The 25,743-nt window shown below is 37.3% G+C and overlaps 2 protein-coding genes across 3 annotated transcripts in view; one reads left to right on the top strand and one right to left on the bottom strand.

The window, feature by feature from the left end:
- The first annotated feature begins 340 nt into the window (after nucleotides 1-340).
- SYCP3 (synaptonemal complex protein 3) lies at nucleotides 341-10,532 on the top strand. The gene is made up of 8 exons (XM_010566284.1): nucleotides 341-485; nucleotides 1,632-1,707; nucleotides 2,784-2,818; nucleotides 5,188-5,305; nucleotides 6,341-6,440; nucleotides 7,275-7,373; nucleotides 10,085-10,189; nucleotides 10,332-10,532. The coding sequence occupies exons 1-8, from the start codon at nucleotides 356-358 to the stop codon at nucleotides 10,383-10,385; spliced, it is 717 nt and encodes a 238-aa protein (XP_010564586.1). The 5' UTR covers nucleotides 341-355; the 3' UTR covers nucleotides 10,386-10,532.
- The window catches only part of CHPT1 (choline phosphotransferase 1), a 23,289-nt gene continuing 7,912 nt past the window's right edge, over nucleotides 10,367-25,743 (bottom strand). Inside the window, exons 2-9 of one of the 2 annotated variants that reach the window (XM_010566285.1) lie at nucleotides 23,752-23,899; nucleotides 22,564-22,705; nucleotides 18,945-19,029; nucleotides 17,226-17,357; nucleotides 16,681-16,839; nucleotides 14,368-14,493; nucleotides 13,749-13,859; nucleotides 10,367-10,411 (exon numbers count right to left, since the gene is read on the bottom strand). In XM_010566285.1, coding sequence (XP_010564587.1) covers nucleotides 10,367-10,411; nucleotides 13,749-13,859; nucleotides 14,368-14,493; nucleotides 16,681-16,839; nucleotides 17,226-17,357; nucleotides 18,945-19,029; nucleotides 22,564-22,705; nucleotides 23,752-23,899 — 948 coding nt within the window. Of the gene's footprint in view, nucleotides 10,412-13,554; nucleotides 13,860-14,367; nucleotides 14,494-16,680; nucleotides 16,840-17,225; nucleotides 17,358-18,944; nucleotides 19,030-22,563; nucleotides 22,706-23,751; nucleotides 23,900-25,743 lie in introns of those variants that run through there. The other variant, XM_010566286.1, reaches the window with a different exon arrangement.

Below are 25,743 nucleotides of genomic sequence, written 5' to 3'. Positions count from 1 at the left end.
CATAGCTTTTTGGGAATGCAGTACTGGATATGACAAAATACGTAATAAATATTATGAAAGCCGAGCAGGCAGGCACCTTAAGAAAGTGTATCATTTACTTCCTTGTTTTTCAGCGGAATCAAGTATGTTCCTATTAGCCCTCGTATTTTATTTTTTTTTTCCCTGTTCTTAAAAACACTACTGATGGGTAATCCTGTGGATTACCTCAGAACTAAAACAGTTTGACTGCTTGAATATCCTGACAGGTGGAGACTGTTACAGGGTTGTGTATAACAGCTCAACATAAGCATGAAAATATTGTGGGGAGTTAGGTAACAAATACAGCATACCGTTTCAGTAGGAAGAAAATCTCATTATGGCACCATCGGGAAGAAAGCATGGAGGAAAAGCTGGTAAACCAGCACAGGAAGATCAAGCCATACCTGCCTATGACTTTCAGGAGGAAAGAAAAGAGCTGAGTGGATCAGAGGAAGATATTAGAGAAGGTGCTTATATGATATTTTTTATACTTTTAAATATGAAGTTTATAATATTTCTGACTATGAATAGAAATGAAGATGCTTCTGTGTTAGCGAGTGTTTGAGTAAGTGTGGTTCATAATGTTTGTGACAACTAGCCTCCAATTGTATAATTTTGATTGGTAAGAGAAGAGAACACAATAGAGTAGCTCTGTATAGTGCACTATTATGTCTTAAAATTATAGGTGGAGTCTTTAATAGAGTAGGATTTTGTTACCTTATTCTAATGCCATATCCTTCTATCACCTGGCTGCATATAACATTGTGAGATCAGGATAGAACAGAAGAGCTCCGCTTGCTTACATGGATTGCTGCGTCGGGTAGGGTAGTTGGAGTCATAACGCTGGCAGGGTTAAGAGTACTTCAAGAAGAATCTGAACCAAAGAAAAGAAAGAGGGAGAAGCAGAGAAAGCTGGGGAAAAAAGAAGAGAAGGCAACCAAGAGATTCTTGTTTAATTTTGAGGGAGTGTCATAAAAAAGCAGACTTTGTTTAAAAATAGAGTTCTCATTCATCAAATGATAGTTTTTTGTAAAGTTTGATGTAACTCCATTTCTGTATTTTTGTCTTTCAGCAGTTATCTCTGGGTTTGTTTCTCTTAAATTCTCCCCTTCGTCATTTATTCAGACTAAATTCCTCCCCCACCCCTCATTAATAGAATCTGACAGCCAAGGATTTTTATTCTTTGGAAAGAATATAAATATCTATTTGTGATTTTGCTTTCAAAGTACACAATTTCAGTACTTATTTTAAGTACTTATTCTTACAGATTGGGCTTTTTCAATTTTTAGATTATTTTTACCTTTCTGATGATTGTTATATTGTGAGTTGGGAGTAACTGTAGTACTGGACAGAGAAACTAAAACTGGTTGAGACCAGTCTAGAGGAACTCAAGGCAGTGCCAGCTCAAATGTAGCCTTGCAGAATAATTCACCACCATCTGTCAACTCCAGATTCAAAGTTTTAGGAGCTGCATGTGTTATGGACGGGAACCGAGACCCATGAGACATGTTCAGAGAAGTGGCATTACAGAAAAGTAATTATACTTTTAATAACTCAAATGACCCCCCAAAACATAAGATATTTTTTAAAATCTTTTTGAAATTTATATTAAGGCGAAACACCGGTAATGGACAAGCATGGAAAGAAGAGAGCTTTGGTGACTACTCATGTCGTTCCAGATGATGTGGGGTAAGGTTAGGATTTTTTTTTAAACCGATTTCAGTTATTCATTATGCTTATTTTGCCTGGGATTTTTTGTTGTTTTTTTTTTTTAATACTTGATTCAAAAATCAGGTGACAGATAATACAGCAGTTGTAGGTAAAAAAAGAAAATGTAACATTTTAAAATTAGTAATTCTGCAGTTTCTTTGTAGATACTTTTGAACATGCATAAAAAAAGATTATTTATGTGAGTTCTTAAAATTCATTTCTTTCAAAATATTATTTAAGTTTTATCCTAAATTGTTGATCATTAATGTTTTTCCCTCTGATCTTAGTTGCTTGAAGATATTGACAGTACTTTAAATATCCAACTATTGCATGGAAAATAAATTCTCTTTACAGATAACTCTCATGAAATTCAATATTTATGGGCAGTGTAAACATAATAAAAAAGTGTATGTTGAAATAGTTTCTAGCAAGATTATTGCTGTTGAGTTGAAGAGACCTTTTTTCCTTTTTTTTTTCTCTTCTTTTACTCTTCAAAAAAGAAAGTGCTATCCTGTGGAGAAGATGCTATAAAAACAGGAAAAACATTTTCTTTACCCACCATGTCCCTTTTTGGATTTATCAGCTATTGTACCACTGCCTTAAACACTGGTGTTATCATCTTGAAGGTGTTGTAAAAACAACCCTGATATTATTTGTCTTGAATTTTTCTTACTGTGCCAGTCATGCTGTGATGGACTTGTTTTTATTTGATATTGCAAATACCTTTTGTGTTTTCTTTTTGTATGGGGAATGATCAATTTTATTTACCATCGTCCCTCACTCAAGACCTTTTAAATGCCTAATGCTGCCTTTTTACTGCGGAGTAAGTTAATAGATTTTAGTAAATGTTTTTGAAAAAAGAAAATTAGTCTATAAAAGAGACCCCTCACAGGAGGAGAAAAGGAGTGTCATTTTTTATCTTGTAGAAAAGTAGCATCTCTGTCACTGCTTACAAGTGATAGGTACGTGATTAAAATTAGTTTTAAGCATATACAACAGGTCTTATTCTGAAGTCAGAAAGTGGGCAAATAAAAATTTTAAACACTGTTTTGTAGGGGTGAAGTACAGAATATGCTGGAAAGATTTGGAGGTAGGTATGTTTACATTCTAATAAATTAAAAAGCAATTCATGTTTAAGTTGCAGAATTGGCAGTAATTCCTTACCATAAAATAACTTTCAAAATTTAGAATTACCAGTCTTTCTAGCGTTTTTCAGCATTTCTGAAAAAAGCTAGTTTTCAGAAAAAAGGTTATATTTAAGTAGAGCAAAGAGAAAGAAGAGAAGGGAGAAACTGCGTATAAAGTGAGATGTACTAGTGTAAGTAATTACAAAGGAAAAAGGGAAAGATGCACGAGTGCTTTTGATTATCAGTTCCAATTAAGAAGAAGTTTAAGAGGCAGTGATTATATTGTAGAGAAAAGGGACAATATGACTCAGCTGTTCTTACTTAATTTTTTGTTGCAGTGACGTAGAAGAGACTGGGGATTGCAAGACTTGAGTAAGAAATTAGGGGCATGTAAATGTTAATATAAGCAGCTAAATAGAACAAATAGTTATAATTCTAAACAAGGAATTTTGGAAGTAGATTGTAGTTGTGATACAGAATGAGCTAGAGAGTAGTCTGTACTCCGCACCTTCAGAAATCTAGAGAACAGGCAATCAGTAGAAAAGAGAATTTCAGCAGTCAGGAGGAAGAATACAAGTATCTAGAAGAGCTAAAGAATGAGGGTGAGTAATGCCAGTCATCTAGCGATGAGACATTTATACATGTTACCTAGTTGGATTTAGTTTAGTCATAATCAGATCATCAGATGGCTTTACTTAGAGTTAAATTTCCAGCTGAATACTAGATAGCGGACAGGTTAGAGAAAAACCACATTTCGCTTGTAAAGAATGTATAATACATGTCACCGTGTAACAAAGCATCAAAAAGCTGTGGAAGGAAGGGAAACCATTTTAATGCCAGTATTATATACTTAATAGCTGATTAATACTTTCATTTTTTGTATAAGAAAATGCTGTACACAGTCATTACTTGCATGTAAATCTTGAGGTGAAAGAGGAGTTCAAGGAATTCCTTAATCCATGAATTAAGACTTTTTGCTGTTAAGTTACATATTAGAATGCTATTGTAGATCTAGCAATCTAGGTAGGAGGAGGATTTCAGTGTTCAGAAGCTAGGACTGCTTGTTATTGAAGACTCAAAAATAGGAGGGAAGGAAGGAAAATTAATGGATCAGAGAAAGGATGCTGTCTGCTCAAAAATAATAGGTTTGGCATTAGCAGGGCCAGATGCCTCAGCAAATTAGAGAGAAGTTTGACAGATGTTTCCTGAAATCTACAGTGAGAAGGAAAGGAAATTGCTGTATTAACCTTAAGCTGTGACTTGTTTGTTAGATCTCCAAATGTAAATTAAAGTGAAACAAACATACTAACTTATATTAACCTGAATACTTTTTAAAAAGTATGAAGTCTCTCCAAAGTATGAAAAATAGTTTGTCATTCATTCATTCCATATGTTCACAGTGGTAGTAATTACATACTACCTTTAATTTATTTCTAAAATCTATGTAATTTGAATATTACTCTGAAATGTGTGGTTTTTCTAGGGAAAAAAAAGTGTCAGCATAACTAAATTCCTTGAAGGTCTGGAAACTGAGCTGGCACTGCAGTCATGCAGCTAAACTAATGAGGCTTTGATGGTGTGACTAAAACATCATTAGATACTAGAGAAAAGACCAAGGTGTCTGTACTCAGATTTGTGCAAGGTATCTCTAGCTTTGAATAGAGAATTTACAGACTGTGAGATGTCCAAATACGATGTTTTGAAGATACGCAGTGTGAACTGATTGGATAGTGCTTCTAGTGTTTCAAGCACGTATGTGTGCTTATTGTATAGATGACATGTTAGATAAGTGCCCGTTGGACCGTAATAATCAGTAGGGGAACACACGATGACAGTGTGTAAGGAACCAATTTAAATGTACATAATGGAAGCACTGCAGCTACCCTGAGTTCAAACTGCTGGACAGTTTCAGTTCACTGTGTGTGTCTGCTCAGAGCTAGTCTGACACTGTACCCACTACCATCTTGCCTAGAATGAAAGAAGCTAAAGTTGTGTCACATCATGGTAGGTCCTATTTGGTCTGGCCCCTGAGAGAGGAGGGACTCGAAGCAGATGCTGGAGTAGCTGGTGGGGCTGGGCAACAAGCAGTTGCAACTCCAGAGGCCAAGTGTTGGTTAGGGTGTACGGGAGGCTTAGGGAAGCAGCACTCACACCAGCGCCAACAGCAGGTTGAGGGACACCAAACACAGCAGCCAGGAGCCCAGATCACATTAGCTTCTTTCCATTAGAATACACCTCGTTCACTTCTCCAAAGCGTAACTCCTCAGCATTTTTAATAAAAGGCACAATGTATCTCAGTATGCTTAATGTCTAAATATTCTTTGATTTTTAGCTGACATTAACAAGGCTTTGTTAGCTAAGAGGAAAAGATTAGAAATGTATACGAAAGCCTCACTCAAAACCAGTAACCAGAAGATTGAACATGTTTGGAAAACACAGCAGGAGCAAAGGTAACATTTACTCTTGTTTTTCAAACCTGTGAAATCAAATTCCCTTTTGTGTCATCGCATCGATAGTTGGTCCATCTTCTTGCAGTTAAATAGCAAGTAGCATATCTACTAGTTAAGTATCTACTGATGTCCGCTGTTTCTGCTGCCTCCAGTTGTGTCCACTTGGTTAAATTGACTGTAGAAGTTTAGCACAGTGCTTTTTCTTCTGAATGGAGAATCTTAAGATTTGGAATTTTGAGAGCAAGGTACCTTAAAGAGCTGGTTTTACTTTTGTTTTATCTTTATGGAAAATTACCTTTGATGTTATCTTTGTCTTTTAAACCAATGTTTTTATTTTTTCCACTTCAGTTGGAATTTTATGTTTCTACTTGAAACTGAAAAATGTTCAGTAAAACTTTTATACCATTCTGATTAAAAAAGAATTTTCATTTTCACATTGTAAATCATTTTCACCCTACATAACATTCCTCTTGCCTCTTAAGGCATATTTAATTACTACATCTGTTACTACATGTAGAACAAACTAAAAATGAGACAGCTAAAAACTGAAAGTCAGCAATACTTATAACTGTCTTGGTGGTTTTATATATATATATATTTGCAACTTGCATTGACAAAATTGAAGTTTACACAGAGAAACTAGAGCATATGAACTAATGAATGAGCTAATCAATTTTTCATTATAAACCCCTTGTGTTAAAGCCAAGATGTGTAGTTGGGTTAGAAAAAATGTAGTAAATCTCAGAAAACCTGACACTGTTAGGAAGAAAAGTTGTAATTTTTTTTTAACCTGAGTTTTGTATATGAGTGCTGTCTCCTTATATGTATATAATCTATATTCACTCAGAAAGTGTGTGTGTATATATGTCTGTTCGGTTTTTCAAAACATACAGTATTCAGTTAGGGCCAGATGTCAAACTAGGCTGTTTATCTATGCCAGCTCCTTTTATTCTACTTTATGTGCGTGTTGAACTTTAGCTTTCCTTGTAATTCTTTGTAGCATTTGTCATACTTACGGCTAGTGTCTGTTCATAGGCAGAAGCTCAATCATGAGTTCTCCCAGCAGTTCCTGACTTTATTTCAGCAATGGGATGTAGATGTGCAGAAAGCAGAGGAGCAGGAAGAAAAACTAGCGGTGGGTTTCCAGCATGGTATGAGTTTCATTGTATTTTCACAAGGCGGGAATATTGCTGTTCAGACACTCAAGAAATGTAGAAACACTTCATGTAGTTCAAACAAACGTACGATTGTTTGCCTGTTGATTAAAAAAATTCATTCAAGTTGGGTGGCTCTCAAACTGTAAATGTTTAAGTTTTGGGATATAATTTAAAGTGAAGAGGGGTGCATTTATAAACTTTATTGCAGGTTTATAAATGGCAGTAAGTGATGCCCTAGGCCAGCCAGCATATGGCTTGAGAAAAGCCAAGACCACTTACAGAGAAGAAAGATGTGTGCTGTTTCTGTGTATCCATAGTCTTTGGGTTCAGGGAACAAAGGACTAAGGGAAAGTAATTGTCTTTTAGCATGCATTGTTTAAAAATATGCCTGTATATAATAAATGTATGAGAATTTGATCATTGAAAGGAGACAGGAGCTATACAATGGAATGTAATCACATCATGTTGCTGTATTTGTACTCCCAACACATTTGCAAGTTTTGCTTTTCCCTAAGCGGTACATTTCCCTGGGATACCCTTGAGAACTGTGTTGGATAGCAATCCTCATATGATCTCATAAGGATAATTCAGGTTGGAAGGGACCTCAGGAGGTGACTCAGGGCTTAATCCAGTCTTCAGTCTTTCTTTCATTAATAAGAACAAGGATAACTCTCCAGGCAGAGATCTACATTACATGACCCAGATTTCCACTGAGGGCAGAATTTCTCATTCTGATAAATGACATTAGTGTTGCTGTCCAAGTGCTTTTGGTTAACTAATGTGATTATTTTTTTCTTTTGCTTCTGCTTCAGAATATGTTTCGTCAGCAACAAAAAGTTTTTCAACAGGCAAGAGTAGTTCAGAGTCAGAGACTGAAAACCATTAAGCAACTCTATGAGCAATTTTTAAAGGTACAGTAAATTTTCTTCTTAGAAGGCAGCTGATCCTTATCATATCACATAAGAAAGCTGTATTAATTCAACTTTTATGAAATACAGAGATTTAAGGTTCATTTAGGGAAAATAACAGCCTTGCATGAATATTTATGTTAGTATCTTTCCCTTATTTGTTAAGAACATGGCTTGTTCTCTCTATACATGCATACATATTGCATCTGTTTAATAAATTATTTAGTTAAATGTGTTCTCACAGGGATCTGATTGGCTTGCCTGTTTCAAATATTTAACCAGAACCCTCAGAGCATACTTTCTAAACAGAACACAGTTCTGTACCAGTTTAAAGATTATACAGGTCAGTTAAATCATCAGGATTTTGTCTTAATTATTCCCTTAGATTTTTCATATGTATTTAAAAAAGGGAAACTTGACAATCTATTAAAAATACATCTTAGGATGCAATCTACTGCTTTTATTATGGCTGGCAGGTGCATCCCCCATAACGACAATTAGATGCCAATTTTTTTCTGTCATTAACCTTTCTAGCTATTGCTGCTTCTTGTAAGGAAAGTGACACTTGAAGAAAAATCAATTGTAATTCCCTTAAAATTGTCCAGTTAGAACTCCCTTCATCTCTTCCTAAGCAACATTCAGTAGAAAGTGTTTTCTTTTCTGTAACCTGGTATTCAAGGTAAGCATTCACTAAAATGTCAGCAGGAAGAATCTGATGGAAATCATGATTTATGGTGAAAACAGGCCCAGCTGGATGGTTATGTAATCAGTCCTGTTTAACTTTCTGTTGCTTTATGCATAATTTTTGTGTTTGCTGGGAGTCCCTACAAACACCATTTTTTGGGACAGTGCTTAGAGGGATAATGTATTTTAAACACATGATTAGTACTGATCAACTGTGGTGTGTTTTGATTTTTTTTTTTTAACAAAGTAGCTAACAACCTAGACAGCAATCAAAAAATGATTGAGTACAACTACTCAAAAATTTGACTTTTTCATAAAAAAAACCAAACAGTCTTTCCCTGTCATTTTACACTTAAGAACAAAACACTTTATTCCCAGAATTTCCTTCCCCACTATTTTTCTAAAAGTAAGGTATTAGAAGTCTAAACTGAGAAAAATGAAAGTACCCTAAACGATTGGTTTTGTAATAAATGCAGAGGCACAATACCATAGAATCACTGAAGGGCTGAGGTGGGAAGGTCAGCAGGTGGTTCAGCAGGGCTAGCTAGAGTCAGTTGCCCAGGACTTATGTCCAGATGGCTTTTGAATATCTCCAAGGATGGAGACTCCACAGCCTCTCTAGGCAGCCTGTTCCAGTGCTCAGTCACCCTCACAGTAAAAAAGTGTTTCCTGATGTTCAGAGGGAACCTCCTGTATTTTCAGTTTGCCTCTGGTCCTGTCACTGGGCACATCAAGAGCCTGGCTTGATTTTCTGTGCACCCCCTCTTCAGGTATTTATGTATATAGACAAGATCCCCCTGAGCCTTCTCTTCTCTAGCTGAACAATCCCAGCTCTCTCAGCCTTTCCTCCTAAGAGAAATGCTCCTGTTCCTTACTCATCTTTGTGGCCCTTTGTTGGGCTCTATCCAGTATGTCCATGTCTCTCTTGTAGTGAGGAGTCTGGAACTAGACGCAGCACTCCAGGTATGGATTCACCAGTGCTGAGTAGAGTAGAAAGATCACCTTTCTTGATGATGGCAACACTCCTAATGCAGCCTAGGAGCCTGTTAGCTGCCTTTGCTGCAATAGCACACTGTTGGCTCATGTTCAACTTGGTGTCCACCAGGACCCCAGGTCCTTTTCTGCCAAGCTGCTTTCCAGCTGTGTGGCCCCCAGTATATACTGGTACATGGGGCAGATTCAAGTCTGTCAGTTTCTGATAAACCTTAGTTTCTGTTCAAGTCATTTTCTAACTGGTCCCTTTTTGAAATTCTTTAAGTTATGATATGGGGGTTTTTTTCAAGTCTGGTAGCTTTGAAAAATAAATCTGAAACAGAGCAACTCTTAGTTTAAGATAGACGAAATTTACAGAGGATATTACAGAAGAATTAATAAATAATAACTGTTCCAAAATGTCTTCATCAAAGATGAAGAACTGAACAGAAGGCCAAGTATTACTTCGATTTTTCTCCTCAAAGAAGATCAAAAGGTAGAAATCAAGCCTCAAATAAGCTTCACTAAATACAAGTCAAGGAAAATGCAACTACACACATAGAGTTAGGCATAACTGTGTATACAAAAGGGAGGATAACCAGCAAGCTTTACTTGGCTTATGTGGGGAGAAGTGTGCAAAAAGAAGGAAATTTAATGGGTTTTATAGTCCTTACTTCAAGTCTCCAAGGTTGTCATAACATTTAGACCCTATCATTCCTGACAGATGTCTGTTTAATCTTTTCCCCCAGAACTCTTATCTTTACTGAAATGCAGGATAACTAGCTGAGACCTCACAGATGCTAAGTGGAGGGGACTGTTTCCTTCACAGGGTCTGTATTGTTTCACAGGGTCAATATTGTTTGTTTAAATAATAATGTAGACTGGAGTATCAAGTCCTGTATGATTTGTCTCTCAAGTTTGTGACAAAACTAATGACTTATCAGTGACCACTGCTGCTATAAAAATGAAATTGTAGTCTGAATAACGGTTTGTCTGTTTGTTTTAAATTAACCCTCTGACATTGAACAGTTCTGAATTAAGATTATCCTTAACTTCAGAGCATGGAAGAGCTGGAAAAGAGCAATGAAAATCTTCTAGCTGGTGCACAAAGTGAACTTCGCAAAGAAATGGCAATGTTGCAGAAGAAGATTATGATGGACACCGTAAGTGTCAGATCTATGAAGAAGTTAGTTAAATGCAAAATAGAACATTCTTTATAGAAGTCATTTGACATTCATTTAATTAACTCAAAGGAATCAGATTAATATGGCATTTGTTCAGTATTATCTCCTTTTCTTGTAACAGCAACAGCAGGAGATGGCAACTGTTCGCAAGTCTCTTCAGTCCATGTTATTCTGATGGCTCAATGGAGAAACAACTTGTACCTAAGTGACACGATACAAGTATAGGCATTAGCCATAGAGAAGTATGTTAAGATTTAAATGTTTTAAAGTTCCTATTAAGCATTTTCATGGATTGTTCTAATCTTGTGTCTGATAATGTTGTAAGAACATATATTAATAAATTTATTACTTTGGGGGGGTGATATGGACCCCAAACCATTTACTGTCTGTCCAGTTAATCTTTAACTACTTAATACTTACTTCCAGTAGCATCAGACTGTTTAAATTGTTTCACTTTTTATAATGCCAAATTGTAACAATGAGCAGAATTAACGAAAAATGCATTACCCAGATTTTACATAATAACTGTAGGCCTTTAGGTACATTGTGCAAATAGAAGCATTTTTCACAAGCTGCAGACTTTAAGATTTTCATAGTTTCAACATTTAGTCTGCTGACATATCAGCAATTATAAAAGTTCACAGAGTATGACATAGCTCATATAAGATAGTTTAATGATGTGCATTATAGTAAATTTTAACTGTCCTGTTAGGCTAGGCTTGTAATATCTTTGTACTAGTAAGAGATTTATGAACTGCTGTAATTTGTCCAAAAAGCAGGTTTCTTTAGTTGAACGATGAGCTGAGTATCATAGCTTTATATGACATCTGCTCAAGTAAGCATAATTAAACACTATGCATTTTTGGGTATGTAGTTCTTGTAGAACCACTGCTAGAAGTCATCTAGCTCATTTTTTTAGTACAAGTTATTACAAGCCTTTGAGATGGAATATTACTTTTTGCAATTCCAAATGACTAGCAATTTAGGGAGGCCTAAGTTTTAAGGATAAAGTATTTGTCTTTCATGTATCTCATTACAGTAAATCAGCATAAATTAAACAATCAGCTTAGCTTGCATGCAGTTTGTTTTTACAGAAAACCATTACGCCTAATATCCACTTCTACAAATTAGGTAGTTCCTAACATATTTAATGCTTAGATTTAATACAGTAGTAGATAAAACAAAAAACATCCACACACCCACACACACAAATGTGATGTTTTCATAACAATGGATTTCAAAACCAGTCCATACAGATTCTTCTCCTCAGCTTACTAGCGTTTTTAATTCAGAATCAAGTCATTTGATGGTTCTCCAGTTCTGGGAGCCAGATTAGTGACAGCTAACTTAACTTACTTACAGAAACTTCAGCTATTAGGTTGCAACTGAAGTTGAACAAGCAACTGGTATGGAGCTCTTTTTGTTCTGCATTTGCTAAGACTCAGGGAAGGGGCAAACACAGAAGTTACACTGCTAGAATGATGTATGAGGCAACATAGGCCTCTGGTGGGTAACAGGTAACTATGCTAATTTGTAACTGCACTGCTGAGTCTCAGCCCTCTAAGGATGATTAGGTGATGCTATGAAATACAGTGAACAGTTTCTGTTTCCGATCTTCAATATTAGGTTATTTGTTAGTATTGCCTCATGTTTCTGGTTTTCTGACTGATTTCTGCGTTCGTTTCCTATCAATCATCCACAAACATACCTCAATCATATCCTTAAAACTACTTATACCTACTACTACATGACACATTTCAGAGCATTCTGGGGAACCAAATCTTCTCATTCTAAAAAAGTTGCCTATGTCTTTTCATCAGGTGGTTAAATTGTTTCCAGTATTCAGACAAACTGAAATGGTCTTTACCATCTTCTCCTCTATTCGTCCATGGCCTGGGTTCAGGCTAAGTTCATGTATAGATGCTGTGTCTTTCCCAGGCTCAGACAGGTGTAGTAGGATTCATTTGGAATTTATATTAATCACTTAGCATGCTAGTCCTTTGGCAGTAACCGTTACAGTTATCCCTCAAGTGTATCAGTATATCCTTCTTAGGCAGGAGTGTGGTAGATGGCATTTTATTCCCCCCAAATTTAGCAGACAATGCACCACTTTTAAAGTTCCTTGAACACTTCAGGAAGTCTTTTCGAATTAATGTATAGCTAGGAAGCTGCAGTAGTAATATTTTTAAAACAAACCATAGCATTCTTTATTGTACAGTTCAGGAAGGACTTTATAAACTCACAGCTCAGCTACGTACCAGCAACTGAAAGTGGTAATGGACACTTACTTACATTCAACAGGCTTTTTACAAAAATCATATTCAAATAGTACCTCTTTAAAGGAGCCTAAGCTTACAGGGTTTCTGTACATGTCATGATTTGCTTGTAGAGATAAGCTACTTGTATTCAGCTTTTCTTTAATGAAAACAACAACAGCCCTTTAACTAGGCACATTATGTTAGCCAGGGAGTCTGTTCTCAAAGAAAGGCTGATAGTGGGCCTGAGTTTCTATTTTGGAGAGTTTTACTATACATTAGGGTTTAGTTTTGTCAGTTTTGTTTGGATAAAGTACAGTGATAGTTACAGAACAAATTAGATTATAAGGTAGATGATCACAGCGATAGCAAACATACTTCAGAGGGAGTTACATAGGGGTGGGTTGCATTGTCACAGTCAGTCACAGTCATTTCAGTTTATCAATGAACTTTGTCATTCACTTGTGCAGTTTCACAGATGCAAGTTAGGCTAGGTAAAGTTAGTGTCCTCGAAGTAGACAACTACCTACAGTCTAGATAATAATGGAGTAAATGAGGCAAACCTTATTATGACGACAAAACCAGAAACCAGCCATGACAGAAAATACAAGCTACAACTGTAGATGCTAGAGAATGCATGGATCCTAAAGGCACTCATAACAGTATTTTTAAGTAGAAGAAAAATTTCCTGAGCTATACCTCCTTCATCCTACTGATCCAGTAGCTTGTTCTTTAGAAATACCAGAACAGAGATTAACAAGTAGTTGTACCTCATTTTACCAGTCTTAATAATGCAGTACTGTATTCATTGATACCTCCGACTACCACTTCACAGCAGTTCCAAGAACACTTTAGAAACTAATGCTAGAAGATTAATCACTTGGTCTAGGGAAAAGTGAAATTTGTCTTCGAATTCTGGTCAGTAGCACCTTGGTTTGAAGTCTACATTCACCAGACCAGAAGTACTGAATTAAGGTTACCTAACAGGAAATGGCAAGTTTCAAATATGGTATTCATGGTATAAAATAACAGCTACAATGTCTAAAACACAAGGGGAAATATGTCCTGGTTCAAAAGTATTGATCACAATAGAATCTGCAGGACTTTGTATTTAGTAATTCTAACATCTGGTAATGTCTGAGATAGAGTGAGCTTTCTCGTAAAACTATTTTCTTGAAAAACTTATCTGTCTTCCCCCAAAAAGAGGCTGCTTCATTCAGCGTTCCCCTAACTGCTTCTCCTCTTGTCCTTGACCTATTTAATCAGTCATTATGGTTTTGAACCTGTTCAGGAGCTTGATGAGATGAAATTCTGAAGACATGTATATGAAGATGAGCAGCAATCTGTAGGCATACACCAGTGGCATATCTCAGCATATCAAACAAGGATATGAACTTCAAAAGAACAAAACAGAACAGGTTAAAAAAAAAACAACAACCAATCCCACACATATTTTTTAAAATTGTCCCTACTATAAATTCATCCATACTTTAATCAATCTGTCCAAGTGACAAGTTTAGCAAGTATTTTAACATACAGTGTGGTCTATTTTAGAAGGAAAAAAACCAACCCACAACCCAAAACCCAAACAGTTTTAAACACGTACAAAGTCTGATAAACAAAGGTTGTTAGTCTGCAGTTAGCAGAATAACTTCAAACAAATCACTTGAACTAAAGCATAATTACAAGAGAGATCTGTAAATTTACTTTCACATCTCTGTTCCAAGGAAAGAAAGCCAGTCGGCTCCCAAACTACATGTTTACACAGTATCCTGGCACTCCCTCCGCAGTGACAGCTGAAATCTGAGCAAGTCAGAAATGGCAAAGCAGAGTGACAGGGACAGTTCTCAATCTATTCCTTTAAGTATGCTCCAAATGAAAAGTATAAAACAAAATGCTTACCAATGCTATCCATAGAACAATATATTCATCAATGAAACTGTTGAAGTACTGGTCCAAAAACAGAAGTCCTGGCCCAATAAATGCACTGTCCTGAAGACAGATTTCACTTTTTGTCATGTGAGCCACCTATGATAAAGGAAAAAAAAAAAAAAGGAAAAAAAAAAAAGAGAGAGACAAAAACGCACCACTGCAAGATCAATGTAACCACCAGATAACCTCCACCTTAAGTTACGAAGGGGCATGACATCCTTACCCAGCAGCAGCCTGCTGTCTCCGGTTCTTAGGAAGCAATCAGCAGGCAGGCCAAGGGCTTCAGAAAAGCTTCAGGGCCTGCTGCTCCCTGACAATTTATTTCCCAAGGACCGAGTCACCTCTTTCCAGGTTATTCAATCAATATATAGCACTTTAATCAGTGGTAACAGCTATTTGAATTATCAGTTGGTATTTTTTGATACAATAAACATGTTCCTGTCCTTCTGTAGTATGTTACATCTATACCAGTGCATTTTAGGTATTTGCAGGTGTTCCCCACTCTATTTTTTTGGTGCTGTATTTGAAGGGTAAGACTCTGCAAGTGTATTACAGAAAATTAATACTATTCACTTGAAATGTTGTTTACAAGTCTAACTTCAAAATTTTGGCTTTACTTAGCCAAAAGCTAACTAGAAACTAGGCTTCTGCTTAGGTGACAAGACTTGTATTCAGTGTTTAGTAGAGATAGCGATGTACGCAGAGACGCTTTACAGAATGACCAAGAGAAGAAGAAAGATTACTGGGGAGGGAATCTCTTCCCCACACACACCTTGATCCTTCCATATTTAGCATTCTTAAAGACAACTTAAGCTCACCTTTAATTGAGAGGCAGAAAAAGGGTTTTGTAAGAAGTTGGAGACCTAACAGAGGACAAATGAAGAGTCCATACTGGGAAGCTCAAAAGTGGCAGAAGGAAAGTAGTCTAGGTGCCAAGTTTGCCATAAGAAATCACCCTGTCATTCCTTGTTTCCCTGCATTGTGGACACTTGGCAAATATGATTAAAGTACTGAGAGGTTCCTGTGAACAAAAGTGGTCTCAGCATAATATAAATCACGTTCAACTCTATGCTGAACAGCAAAATTCACAGAAAAGCCTGTGAGTGTCCCAGTCTAAAGACAGGACAAACCGCAAAGGCTTACATCCAGAGGAGAGCTGACAAAGGCTTCCACTCTAAGCTAAAGATGCATCTCTCCTGCTAAAGGAATCTGCTGCAGGGAGCAATTCCTGGCTCGCATCTGGCATGATGTGCAATAGCTATGCAGGGTTAGCACCCATCGAGCAGCTCTTGCACATCCACACAAACTGCACAGACCTTGGCTCATGTCTCCACGGGGCCTCCGACCTTGTTCGTGCCTTAAGTTTTTACTGCAGTTTGCTCACCCTGGAGTGCCTGAAGGACAAGGCCTCCTGAAATAGTATCAGAAAACTGTGAGAGCTAAACCCCCCAAATCCTTTCCCCACTACCTTTACAGATTTGCCTCTGGAGCAGACTACCCTCAAAGCTACACATAAAGCTTCAAGGGAACATGGTTTGCTCAGAAGTGTCCATGAGTGAGTTGACATACATACAGCGATGACTGCTGGTTACAAAGACGCAGGGGTCCTCTGAACGAGCCAGGGAGCCAACGTGTTTGACAGAATAGATGAACTGCCTCAAGTTCAGTCTTAAGGTTCAGTCTTATCAGCATTCTCTCTCTTGAATCAAGTTAGCAGCTCACTAGGTGAACTCCTGTTTAGCAACAAAGTCTGTAGAATACCTGTTTTCTACATGAAAAATGTCATGCTGCGGGGCAGGGAACCAGCTGGCTGGATTACTGTTGTTAGCAAATATGTAGAGTAAGGCAGATATTTTTTTTTAATCCATTGATGAGGTTTTTAATTACCAAAGAGATAAAGATGGAAAAGTTTATCTCTTTGTTTTAATGATTAAAGTAAATTCCTATTTCAGATAATTAAATCAGAAGTCACAGCACTGTTAATAAGGCTCGAGAGACCACAGTTACGATGTTAAAGACAGACAGTATATTTCTAGGAGTAAGTGAAACAAAGCTGAAAGTTCTAACCAGTACATTCAACAATAAGTACGTGTTTACATCAGTGTCATATATAATCTCTCTGTAGGAGCCTGAGTCTAGTTCAGTGTCTTGGCCATAATGAAACTGGTAATACAGTGGCAGAGCAGAATGGGAAAACTTGCATGGTGCCCACTGATTCAGCAAGCGTTAAGCCAAGAACCAGTTTAGTTTTAGGAGGTTTAGGACTGAAACAAGATTACTTACCACCAACTTCTGTGAGATTTTAGCATTCACAAATCCAAATGTCAAGACATACAGGCAAGAATGTTTTTCAAACAGCTGAGTTGTAGACTTTTTATAGATCATAATGGCCAGTGTGATAAGTAGTCCAATGTGCAGGCCTGGTGAAAGAACACTTGTTCCCTGAAATACAAATGGACAGAAAATTTGTCTTAGGCTTCAGTCACGAGGTAAGGTCCAGATTTTATATGTATTGCAAATACCATTAAACAAAACCAGCTGTCAAAACTCAGGGAAAGTCCATTAGCATTATGCCAATGCTATTAGCATCCTTTGCAGTGACCGCTAATCAATTTTGTAAGAAAATTCATTGCTGGTTCCTGTGACAGAAGAAATCCAGTAACAGGCAGAGAGAAGGTAGATAATGAAGTCTTTGCTTTAGCCATCCAACACTCATCTGCTTGTCTGCTTAAATGCTTAAACAGGTAAAACCCTTATGATCGTCTGAAATGCAATAAATTATGAGCATAAATTATTCAAACCTCATTCAGATTTTTAAAGCGACTTACTGCTATTGTAGATCCATTCTTTCCAACCCCTCCACCAAAGATGACACGGAAGTAATTGAAAAAAGAAAGTGCTGTTCCGCACAGTATGCCAAAAACTGCAACGAACTTCAGTTCTAAGCCCACCAAAGGGACCTTAGCAGGAAAAACAAGAGAAAGATATTAAAAGTTAAGGATAACACCTTTTTTAAAAAGTTGTTTTAAAAGCTACTGATATCTACTAAACAATTGTTTTATTTAAACTCTCACTTTCCCAAGAACAAGCTTAGGAGGACAGTGTTTGGAATTTGTTTCCTTACTAAGGAGACGACGAATTTCTTTTGTAATGTTTAAACTCAACTTTTGAGTACTTAAGTTCTGGTCTTGAAATTCAGCTAGATCTTACTGTGTTTATTCTTACGATGTTCTTCAAATATTTTTACTACATAAGCAAAAACTTGACACAGACTCTGCATCACCAAGGCACGGGAGTGGGGAGAAGGCTAGTTCCTTCTATTTCACTGGGTAACACAATACTGAACCACAGGAAACACAAACGCCATCTGCCTGCTTTGTGTTTTGGTACATGTTATTTGTATGCTGTATCTTTGCATTTAGAATAGTCTCCAGATACAAATTTTAATTAAACAGTTACCTTTCAGAATCAATTGCAGTTTCAAGGAAACTTCCAAAGGCAGCAGAGGATTTAAAAAAAAGAAGCAGTAATAAATTGAAACCATTGACTATATTTTTGAATATAGATTGTTTTGAGATACAGCATAACTACCACAGATTTTAATACTGAAGAAAAATAAATCATAATTGAAGTCTAATGCACCTACTTTATTTTCCAACATGAAAATAAGCTGTTTGATAATAGAACAAAAGCATCTTGCAAGATGGGGAAAGGAAACAGATTTAGCTAAACAGTTCTTAATTGCTGAGTAAACTCGTGAATTAATTTGAATTACTTGGTGGTTTATATTTAGATTCATTTGCATTGGTTACAAATAGCGTGGAATGGTCTCAGCTCTTCCCTGTGCTACAATCAAGAGGAACTATACATTTCTGAGTAAAGACCCTAGAAAGGATGAAGGTCTTAGTCTAATATACTTTTGATACCATCCAATAAAGTGCATCTTTAAAGATCAGAATAAAAGCCAGAGATAGGGAAATGCTTTTGGACAGAAAACAGTTCTTTAAATATAGATATTCACATTTACATCAGCTGTGACAGAAGTGTTAAAAATCAGTACATCTCTATCGGCACATAAGTGTGGATTACTTAACCAAAACCCCTCTAACTTCATCCCCTAATTTTGTTAGATTAAAGCATTTAATCTCGAAATTTTAAAATAAAGCATCCTATAAATCATTTAACTGAACAGAAATGTATGTCTTACAATAAAATATACAAAACAAAGAAAACTAGAAGAAAAACTATTTGTTAAAGCTTAAGTATCTGCAGAATATTAGATCCAGATCAGAAGTTTATATATGGCAGATGGGGTCTTTTTTCCTCTACGTAGCTCTAAATTTGTGTATACAAAGTCACACCATTATACCCAAGTCAACTACAACATCAAAATAACCTACATTTGTACAATAAGCTAAAACAGAACATTAGACAACTAGTAGGTGTTGATGGTACCTGCACAGGATAGCTTCAAATACCATAGGAACTGTGAACACTTAACAGGAACGGAATACTCAACAGGAACTCTGAACACTTAATATGCTTACCTTATAGTCCCATATTGCTGTGCCACCGTACGCAGATATCAAGAGCAGCATTGTTATGGCTATCTGAACTTCAGTTACATCAACTCTATGAAGGGAAAAAAGGGAGATTTAGTTAAAGAAAAGGTCTTTTTGCTGTAAGGCAGGTGAGGGAGGAAAATCAAAAAACACTGACTTTAAATTATCTCCTTAAAAGTACTTCAAATTAATTCAATGTATACAGAATATGATTTTCCTTGACTGAGAAAGATACTCTATATGGAGGCACACATCTTTGGTTAAGATTTAAAATTAAACCTATACTCCTTATCTAGAGCAAGCTACATGTAACTCTAATGGGGGAAAATCTTTAATGAATACATTGTTAACTATTTGTGAATTTTGTATAAACTTACAGAGTTGTTGCTGTGTAAGTATCAAAACAAAGTTTAAGGCAAGCTTATAGTAAATGCAATCAAACATTTCCATTAAAAGCATATATAGAAGTATGGACTGTGCAGGCTGGTACAGAAGGGATTTCTTTAAGCTATCATGTCATAAAAACTTGACAGGTACAGCCTGCAAAACATGAGGGCAGTATTTTGAGGTCTTAGTCAGTGGATAGCTAAGCATCTGTCCTGTTTCAGAGGACATATAATTGATATCTTGCTTTTTTCCATTAAAAAAAACAAATTTAAAATAGGTGGCTTTGAATGTCCCCTGAAGTCTAGACTCTGCATTCTACCTTCTTTATTCTCAGACAAGATAGCCAAACTCTTTCTGTATTTGATTGATGAAATGTTTTGAGAAGACCTGAATATATTAAAAAAAAAGTGAAGAAGAGGCTCAAGAGAAAGAATTGGTATTTTCAATAAAGCTTTAAAATAAATAAATAAATAAATAAATAGTGCACAGCTAAGTACTGTTTATGCTACTGAAGGTTTTGAGACAGTTACCTGATCTCTGTACTGAAGTTACCAGCAAGCCCTGACAATGGATGTTTAAAATACAACACTTCCTTAAGCAGTTAGAATAAATTTGCTGTATTACGACCAAAGTCAACATGTATTATTACTTGCTTAGCACATGAACTGTTTGCACACATAGGAATCAACTCTTGGCTAATGGAAAACATTTATCTGATCTTGATAATCACAGTAACATTGAACTCTTCTTTCATCAGAAAGATAGTGATAAAATGTGCTAAGTTTCATCACAAGCTTCAGACTCTTAAGTCTTAGAAGAGCCAAAGTTTAAGCTGCAACTAGACAAGCTGAGGTGCTCATCACTGTCCAAAGCCATTGGAATGTGTAGTCCTCTCCTTACGCCACTGCACTCCCTCACTTGTACTAGCTGTTGTGAACCAGTTCAGCTTGCTAGCCTAGTGTAGGTTTTTAATCTTCTGCCCGTTTCATGGACTGGCTTGAAGTCAAGTGACAAAGTCTGTGCAGGGGGAAACAAGACAGTGGTGCTTTTTCCACTAACTGCTGGGCTTTTCCCCCCTCTACCAGGGATGAAGTGTTACATCTGCCCAGTCATTGCTGTAGCTGCACACTGAACTTGTCGGTTACATCACCCAAAAGCATCCATGTACAAGTGCAAGTGTGCGGAGTTTGCACTCTGTACTATTAAAACCTAGATTTCTAAGCTGTACTGCACTTGCTGTTGCTGGTGGCAGGAAGAGACTTGAACTTGAAGTTGAGTCATTACATGTGCGGAAGTTTAGTACTTAATTTTACAGAGGCTTAGACTGTTGGTTGCAACACAGTCCAAATCAGAGTTCAAAGATTTTAATCATACACTGTGTGGTAGGTATTCTGCGTAACCTGACAGTGGCACAGTACCCAGCTGCTCTGATCTTTCCTGACCACCAGCGCTAGGACTCTCTTATCTGTCATTTGACTTCTAAAATCAAATGCTGCTAATTCAGGAACAGCATCAGTGAAAGCTTCCATCCATGGGGTTATGTATTATCATATTTAGAGCAATATACTAATGCCTTCATTTAGACTCTCACCTCTGTGCTTAAAAGAAATAAAATTGTGAGCCTTGAAAAAAACTCTGACCTGTTTTCACTACACACAAATAGCTACCTTGGAGAAAAGTTGTGTCTATTTAACTTCAAACCGTAAGCATGGAACACCAGGCCATTCCGAACTGCTTGTACAATGCAGTATCACTGTATTTAGGTAGAAGCCATTAAGTTTTTAATGAAGAAATTTTTATGTGGTATAGGAGTCTCGGCATCTTCCTGATGTAGGGAAATCATTCTCACATTTTATGCAGGAACAAAAGGCACAGAAAAGCAATCATGTATGCAAAATCCCAGAGCTCACGGCATAGTCCATATCACTTCAGTGCAGTCCACTGTCATGTATGGAAATTATCCTATTTCAGCCATCACTCTAAAGCATCTATTTTTGTTTACAGTACAAAATATCCTTTAAAAAAAGTAGGATGGGTAGGCAGGTAGAAGAGTTATATTTTGTGTGGTAAAATGCATTATCAGCAAATAAAAAAAAGAGCTCTTAGCATTACCACAGAGACAGCTTTCTTTTGTTACAGACGTCGAACAGTATGCAAGAATAGCTGATCACTAGCCTGTGTGCCCAGTGATACTCAGATTTGCTAATGTGCTTCTTGCAGGTCAGAGCTAAGTAGGACTACACACAGGTGACATAGCAAGTGACTAGGATTAGCAGGAGAATAGCCTTCATCTATCACATATTTCCAATTTTGCTGCCACAGAAGTCTCTGATCTTTTCCTCTTTTCAGAAATCGTTACTAAAGTGCAGCTCATTGTTTAAAAACAGCAAAAGGCCATGGCCAGGCACCACCACAGCTGCAGGAGGGTGCAGCAATCCCCACGCTATAGGAAGTTAAATTGAAATTGTTATCTTCTACGTGAATGTCATGACTCCTTCTCCTACACTGCAGTGAGAACAGATGAAATTTCTACAAAGTCATGAACAGCATCACAGCAATCTCTAGAACTGTGACCTAACACAAAACCTGAAGGACATCAAAGCCAGTATGAGTCAGATTAAAAGTAAAGGCCCCCACCAAAACCTGGGGTAATTCTTCAAGCATGATCATAGCTCTGTGGAATGCCTTGCCAAAGGATGCAATGGATGCAGAGTTCATTCGAAGGAAGACTGAAGATGTCTATGGAAGGGAAACCCATTAGCAGGGGAATTTCTCTGAAAATGCATGTCGGTCAGAGTCCCCCGGGCTGAAACTGTTCTGTGGCTGGGAGATTACGAAGGGAGGTACCATAAATGCTTGCCCTGTCCCTACTCCTACACAGAGCATATGTTTACACTGCAGGCAGGACTTCTCTGGCCTGAGCCTGCATAGTGCTTGTATGGATTTTGAGAACAAATCCGTAGATGAAAGAGCCAAACACATGCACACAAAGCACATACAGCTTAAATCAGCTGCTAAAAGAACAAGTCCTCTACTCAGTATTATGCAGAGTTTTAGAATTCTTGACAGGTAAAACACAAGTCTGCTAGGGTGGAAGGGAGATGAGGAAGAAGGTGAGAGGTAAAGAGAGCAGGGAAAAAACAAAGAAGAAATGGAAATCAAGTAGCTAGCACTCTCAGACATTAAGCAACATGTACTTCTAAAGATACCTACTTACTTTCCAAACCTTAGTATGCCTGATACATATGTCTGCCAGTGAGCAGAATAGAACATGAACAGTCCCACAAAACAACAGAAAAACAACCAGTCAGGATTTGTTCCTAGTCGGATTGCTATGCAGGATCCAAGGACAACAAAAACTGAAAAGCAGAAATGAACACGTTAGTCATATAACCTCTTTGCTGGTAGTTAAGAGAAATAAAAAAAAATCACAAGGCATTTTACATCACTGTAACAAAGTAATGACATGACTGATACTTTACTGAGTAGCTAACCTCAGGGACAGTCCTGGCAGGAGACACCGAAACAGAGGACTCTCTTCTTCTAAGTGAGGGCACTGCCTTCTAGCCTACAGCGGTCATTCTCCCTTCTTCAGGCCTTGTCATCTCGTGTTCTTTGCAACACTGACAGCTCCAACTGAAAAGCCCAGCTCAGAGAAGCTAGTAGTTGCACTTCTCTGGGAAGTGAGGCATAAAGAATGTGCCAACTCACAGGGCAAATGTTTCAGCCATTAAGATTTTATAGAAGTACAGGCACTGCCACCAACAGCAGCTAAGTTATGGAAAGTAAAACTGAGCAAGGCTTACTTTTTAAGGACTCCAAATCAACTTTTTTTAAGCTCATTCTTCTAAGGAATATAAATTATCCTTCTCCTAAGTGCCAGGCTGGATGCCCTATTACCAAACTGATATTTTGGCAACTCACTCCTGAAGCGGAATGCTTGGTTTCACATGCCAGCATCGGTCTTTTAGGTCCTTAAAATCCTTTATTAGGCAATCACCTGCACCCTACTGGAAAACACAGGCTATGTATAGCAAAGAATCTCTGAGCATGCTGTTACGGAATTCTTTGTTCACCATTAGGTCATTCAAAGAACACTGTACGTGAAGATGCAGACTAAGAGCAGAACACATGTTACCCAACATGTGCCAGAGGTACTTCTGGAATATCCTCCCTGATACTGGTCAGGGATGCAAAGGTCAGGGGCAGTCTTGGCTGCAGTGACCAGGAGATGGTGAAGTTCTCCTAAAAGAAGGGAACATGCTGACCCTGCTCTGAGCAGCGGGTTGGACTAGATGATCTCTAGAGGTCCTTTCCAACTTCAACAAATCTGTGCTTAATCAGCTCCTCTTGAAAACAGGTAACTTTTTTAAAACTAGGATGGGTAACAGTAGGTTAAGGCTACCTGTGGAAATAGAGTCGCAACCATGATCAAAGAGTTCTCCTAGAGGAGAACTACTGTTTGTTCTTCTGGCTTGCTTCCCATCAATGGCATCCAGAGACTGGTAGATAAAAAGTCCTAATGCACCCAAGATGTATGCCCAAAAAGGTGCCTGAAAGAGATTCACATATAAGTTCACTAGGCAGTTCCCAATTTCTTAGCTGATCATCTATTTCATTAAAGGTAGAATACTATTCACCACAAAACTATACTACATTGTGCTATTTGTTAGTTAATAGACAAACCAAATTCCTTGTGCTAGTCTATATGAATTGTAGTAACTACTATAATGAACTATTCCAGATACACCAGTGAAACACAGGTCCTTCTATTTATTAAAAAAAAAAAAAAAAACCACAAAAAAAACAACCAAAAAAACTTTAACCTCTCTTCTGCATCAACTGACTTTTTTCCACCTTAAAACCACAGTATTTCTATAATTATTTGTATTCTTTGTACTGAAAAATGTTACAAAAATAAAAGTAATCTTTAAAAAAGAAAGTACGAGCAAGGCACTTACTAAAGTTCTCAGCAGTTTATGTGATAGATGCTTAGATGATTTACAACATATAGATATAAAAACCCATTACATTTTACTAAATAAAGTCTTCAGCTTTTAGGGAAAGAGATTTTTTCCAACATACAAAAATTGACTACATAGGCACTTTGGACAAGGGTTTGTAGAAATTAAGTAATTCACTAAATATGAAGGAGCAACTGTCTACTTAACATAGACTATCAGAGTTTCAAAACAAGCTGTGAATCAGTTACATTAACACCAGTCTTAGGTTCAAAGGAACTGTCCTACAGTAGTACCTTTCAAAAGCATTATTTTCACACGCATAGTCAGCATGTCTTTGTCTAGGAATTAGTTTTCACTAAAAATTACTTATAACACCTTTTGAACAAAGCACAGGTAAAATTTTTTCTCAAGTAGTTTCCAGTGGTATCCTTAACATTTAGAAACACTGTTCACGAAAAGAGTCAAAGTTAGGTATAAATGCTGGAAATGCAACTTGCAGGTTAAACAAGTGAACGGCCACAGGCTGAGGCACAGAGCTGAATCCTTTCCCACTCCCAGGTAAGGGACAGCTGCTGTGGCTCTACACCTCTGCAATTCCTCTCCTGCAGCACAAACAGACCAACGTGATTACATGTATTTCCTAAGTCCAGTAAAGGCTATTAAGGAGATTTAGACAACAGATCAAATCTCAGGTCACTGAGATTTGTCCACACTTGTATAAACCCAGTGTCAGAGCTGGGGGGAAAAGGAAAAACAACAGTTGCCCATCAGTTCGTAGGCAGGGACAGGAGAAGACAGCAATAAGAATGCAGATGAGTTGAGCTGCTCCTCCAGACGTTCTGTTTTCTCATCATCATTATACTCACTGACTTGAGTTAGGGGAAAAAAAAAAAAAAAAGGTATGCCTCCAGTCAGACTGATCAAAACACACATCATTCCCAAGAACCAGCATGCTTAAGGGAGGTTCAATTCTGAACAGCTTTTTTGCTGTTATTTAAGACTTCCTCATGTATTCAAGGCTGGCTGATACACTATATGTTATCGCTTAGTTTTGTGCTCTTAATATGGAAACAATATTGTCAGCAAATTTATGATTTTTCTGCTACCCAGTATTTGGATAATTTCATTAACAAAACATTTCTACCATTTAAAGTCAAACGGTTGGCTGCTGTGTCCAGCTTTGAAGTAAAAGACAGTCAAAGAATTAGGGATTCCAGCTATAGGTGAGAAGTCTGGATTTGTATGGACACAGAAATCTAGAAAACTTAGAAAATTCTTCAAAACCGGCAAGGCTGTCTTTTCCCTTCATCCAAGGAAACTAAGAAAAACTGTAATCACAGATCATGTTGGAAGCCTTGAGCAGGTGAAACAGGATGAGTAGATATTCTCATTCCAATGGACATTTAACATGCTGGTATCCGAGACCCCCCCCC

This window comes from Haliaeetus leucocephalus, unplaced genomic scaffold (assembly GCF_000737465.1).
Source record: "Haliaeetus leucocephalus isolate CR32 unplaced genomic scaffold, Haliaeetus_leucocephalus-4.0 Scaffold206, whole genome shotgun sequence".
In the NCBI taxonomy this organism is placed as follows: domain Eukaryota; kingdom Metazoa; phylum Chordata; class Aves; order Accipitriformes; family Accipitridae; genus Haliaeetus; species Haliaeetus leucocephalus.
Note: the sequence above shows the minus strand (reverse complement) of the source record. Positions and strands in the feature narration are given on the sequence as shown.

Excerpts from the sequence above, each read along its gene's own strand:
- SYCP3 (XM_010566284.1), top strand. The coding sequence starts at position 356 with ATGGCACCATCGGGAAGAAAGCATGGAGGAAAAGCTGGTAAACCAGCA. Across the intron at positions 486-1,631 it reads AGAGGAAGATATTAGAGAAG|GCGAAACACCGGTAATGGAC; the intron begins GTGCTTATATGA and ends ATTTATATTAAG. Across the intron at positions 5,306-6,340 it reads AAAACACAGCAGGAGCAAAG|GCAGAAGCTCAATCATGAGT; the intron begins GTAACATTTACT and ends GTCTGTTCATAG.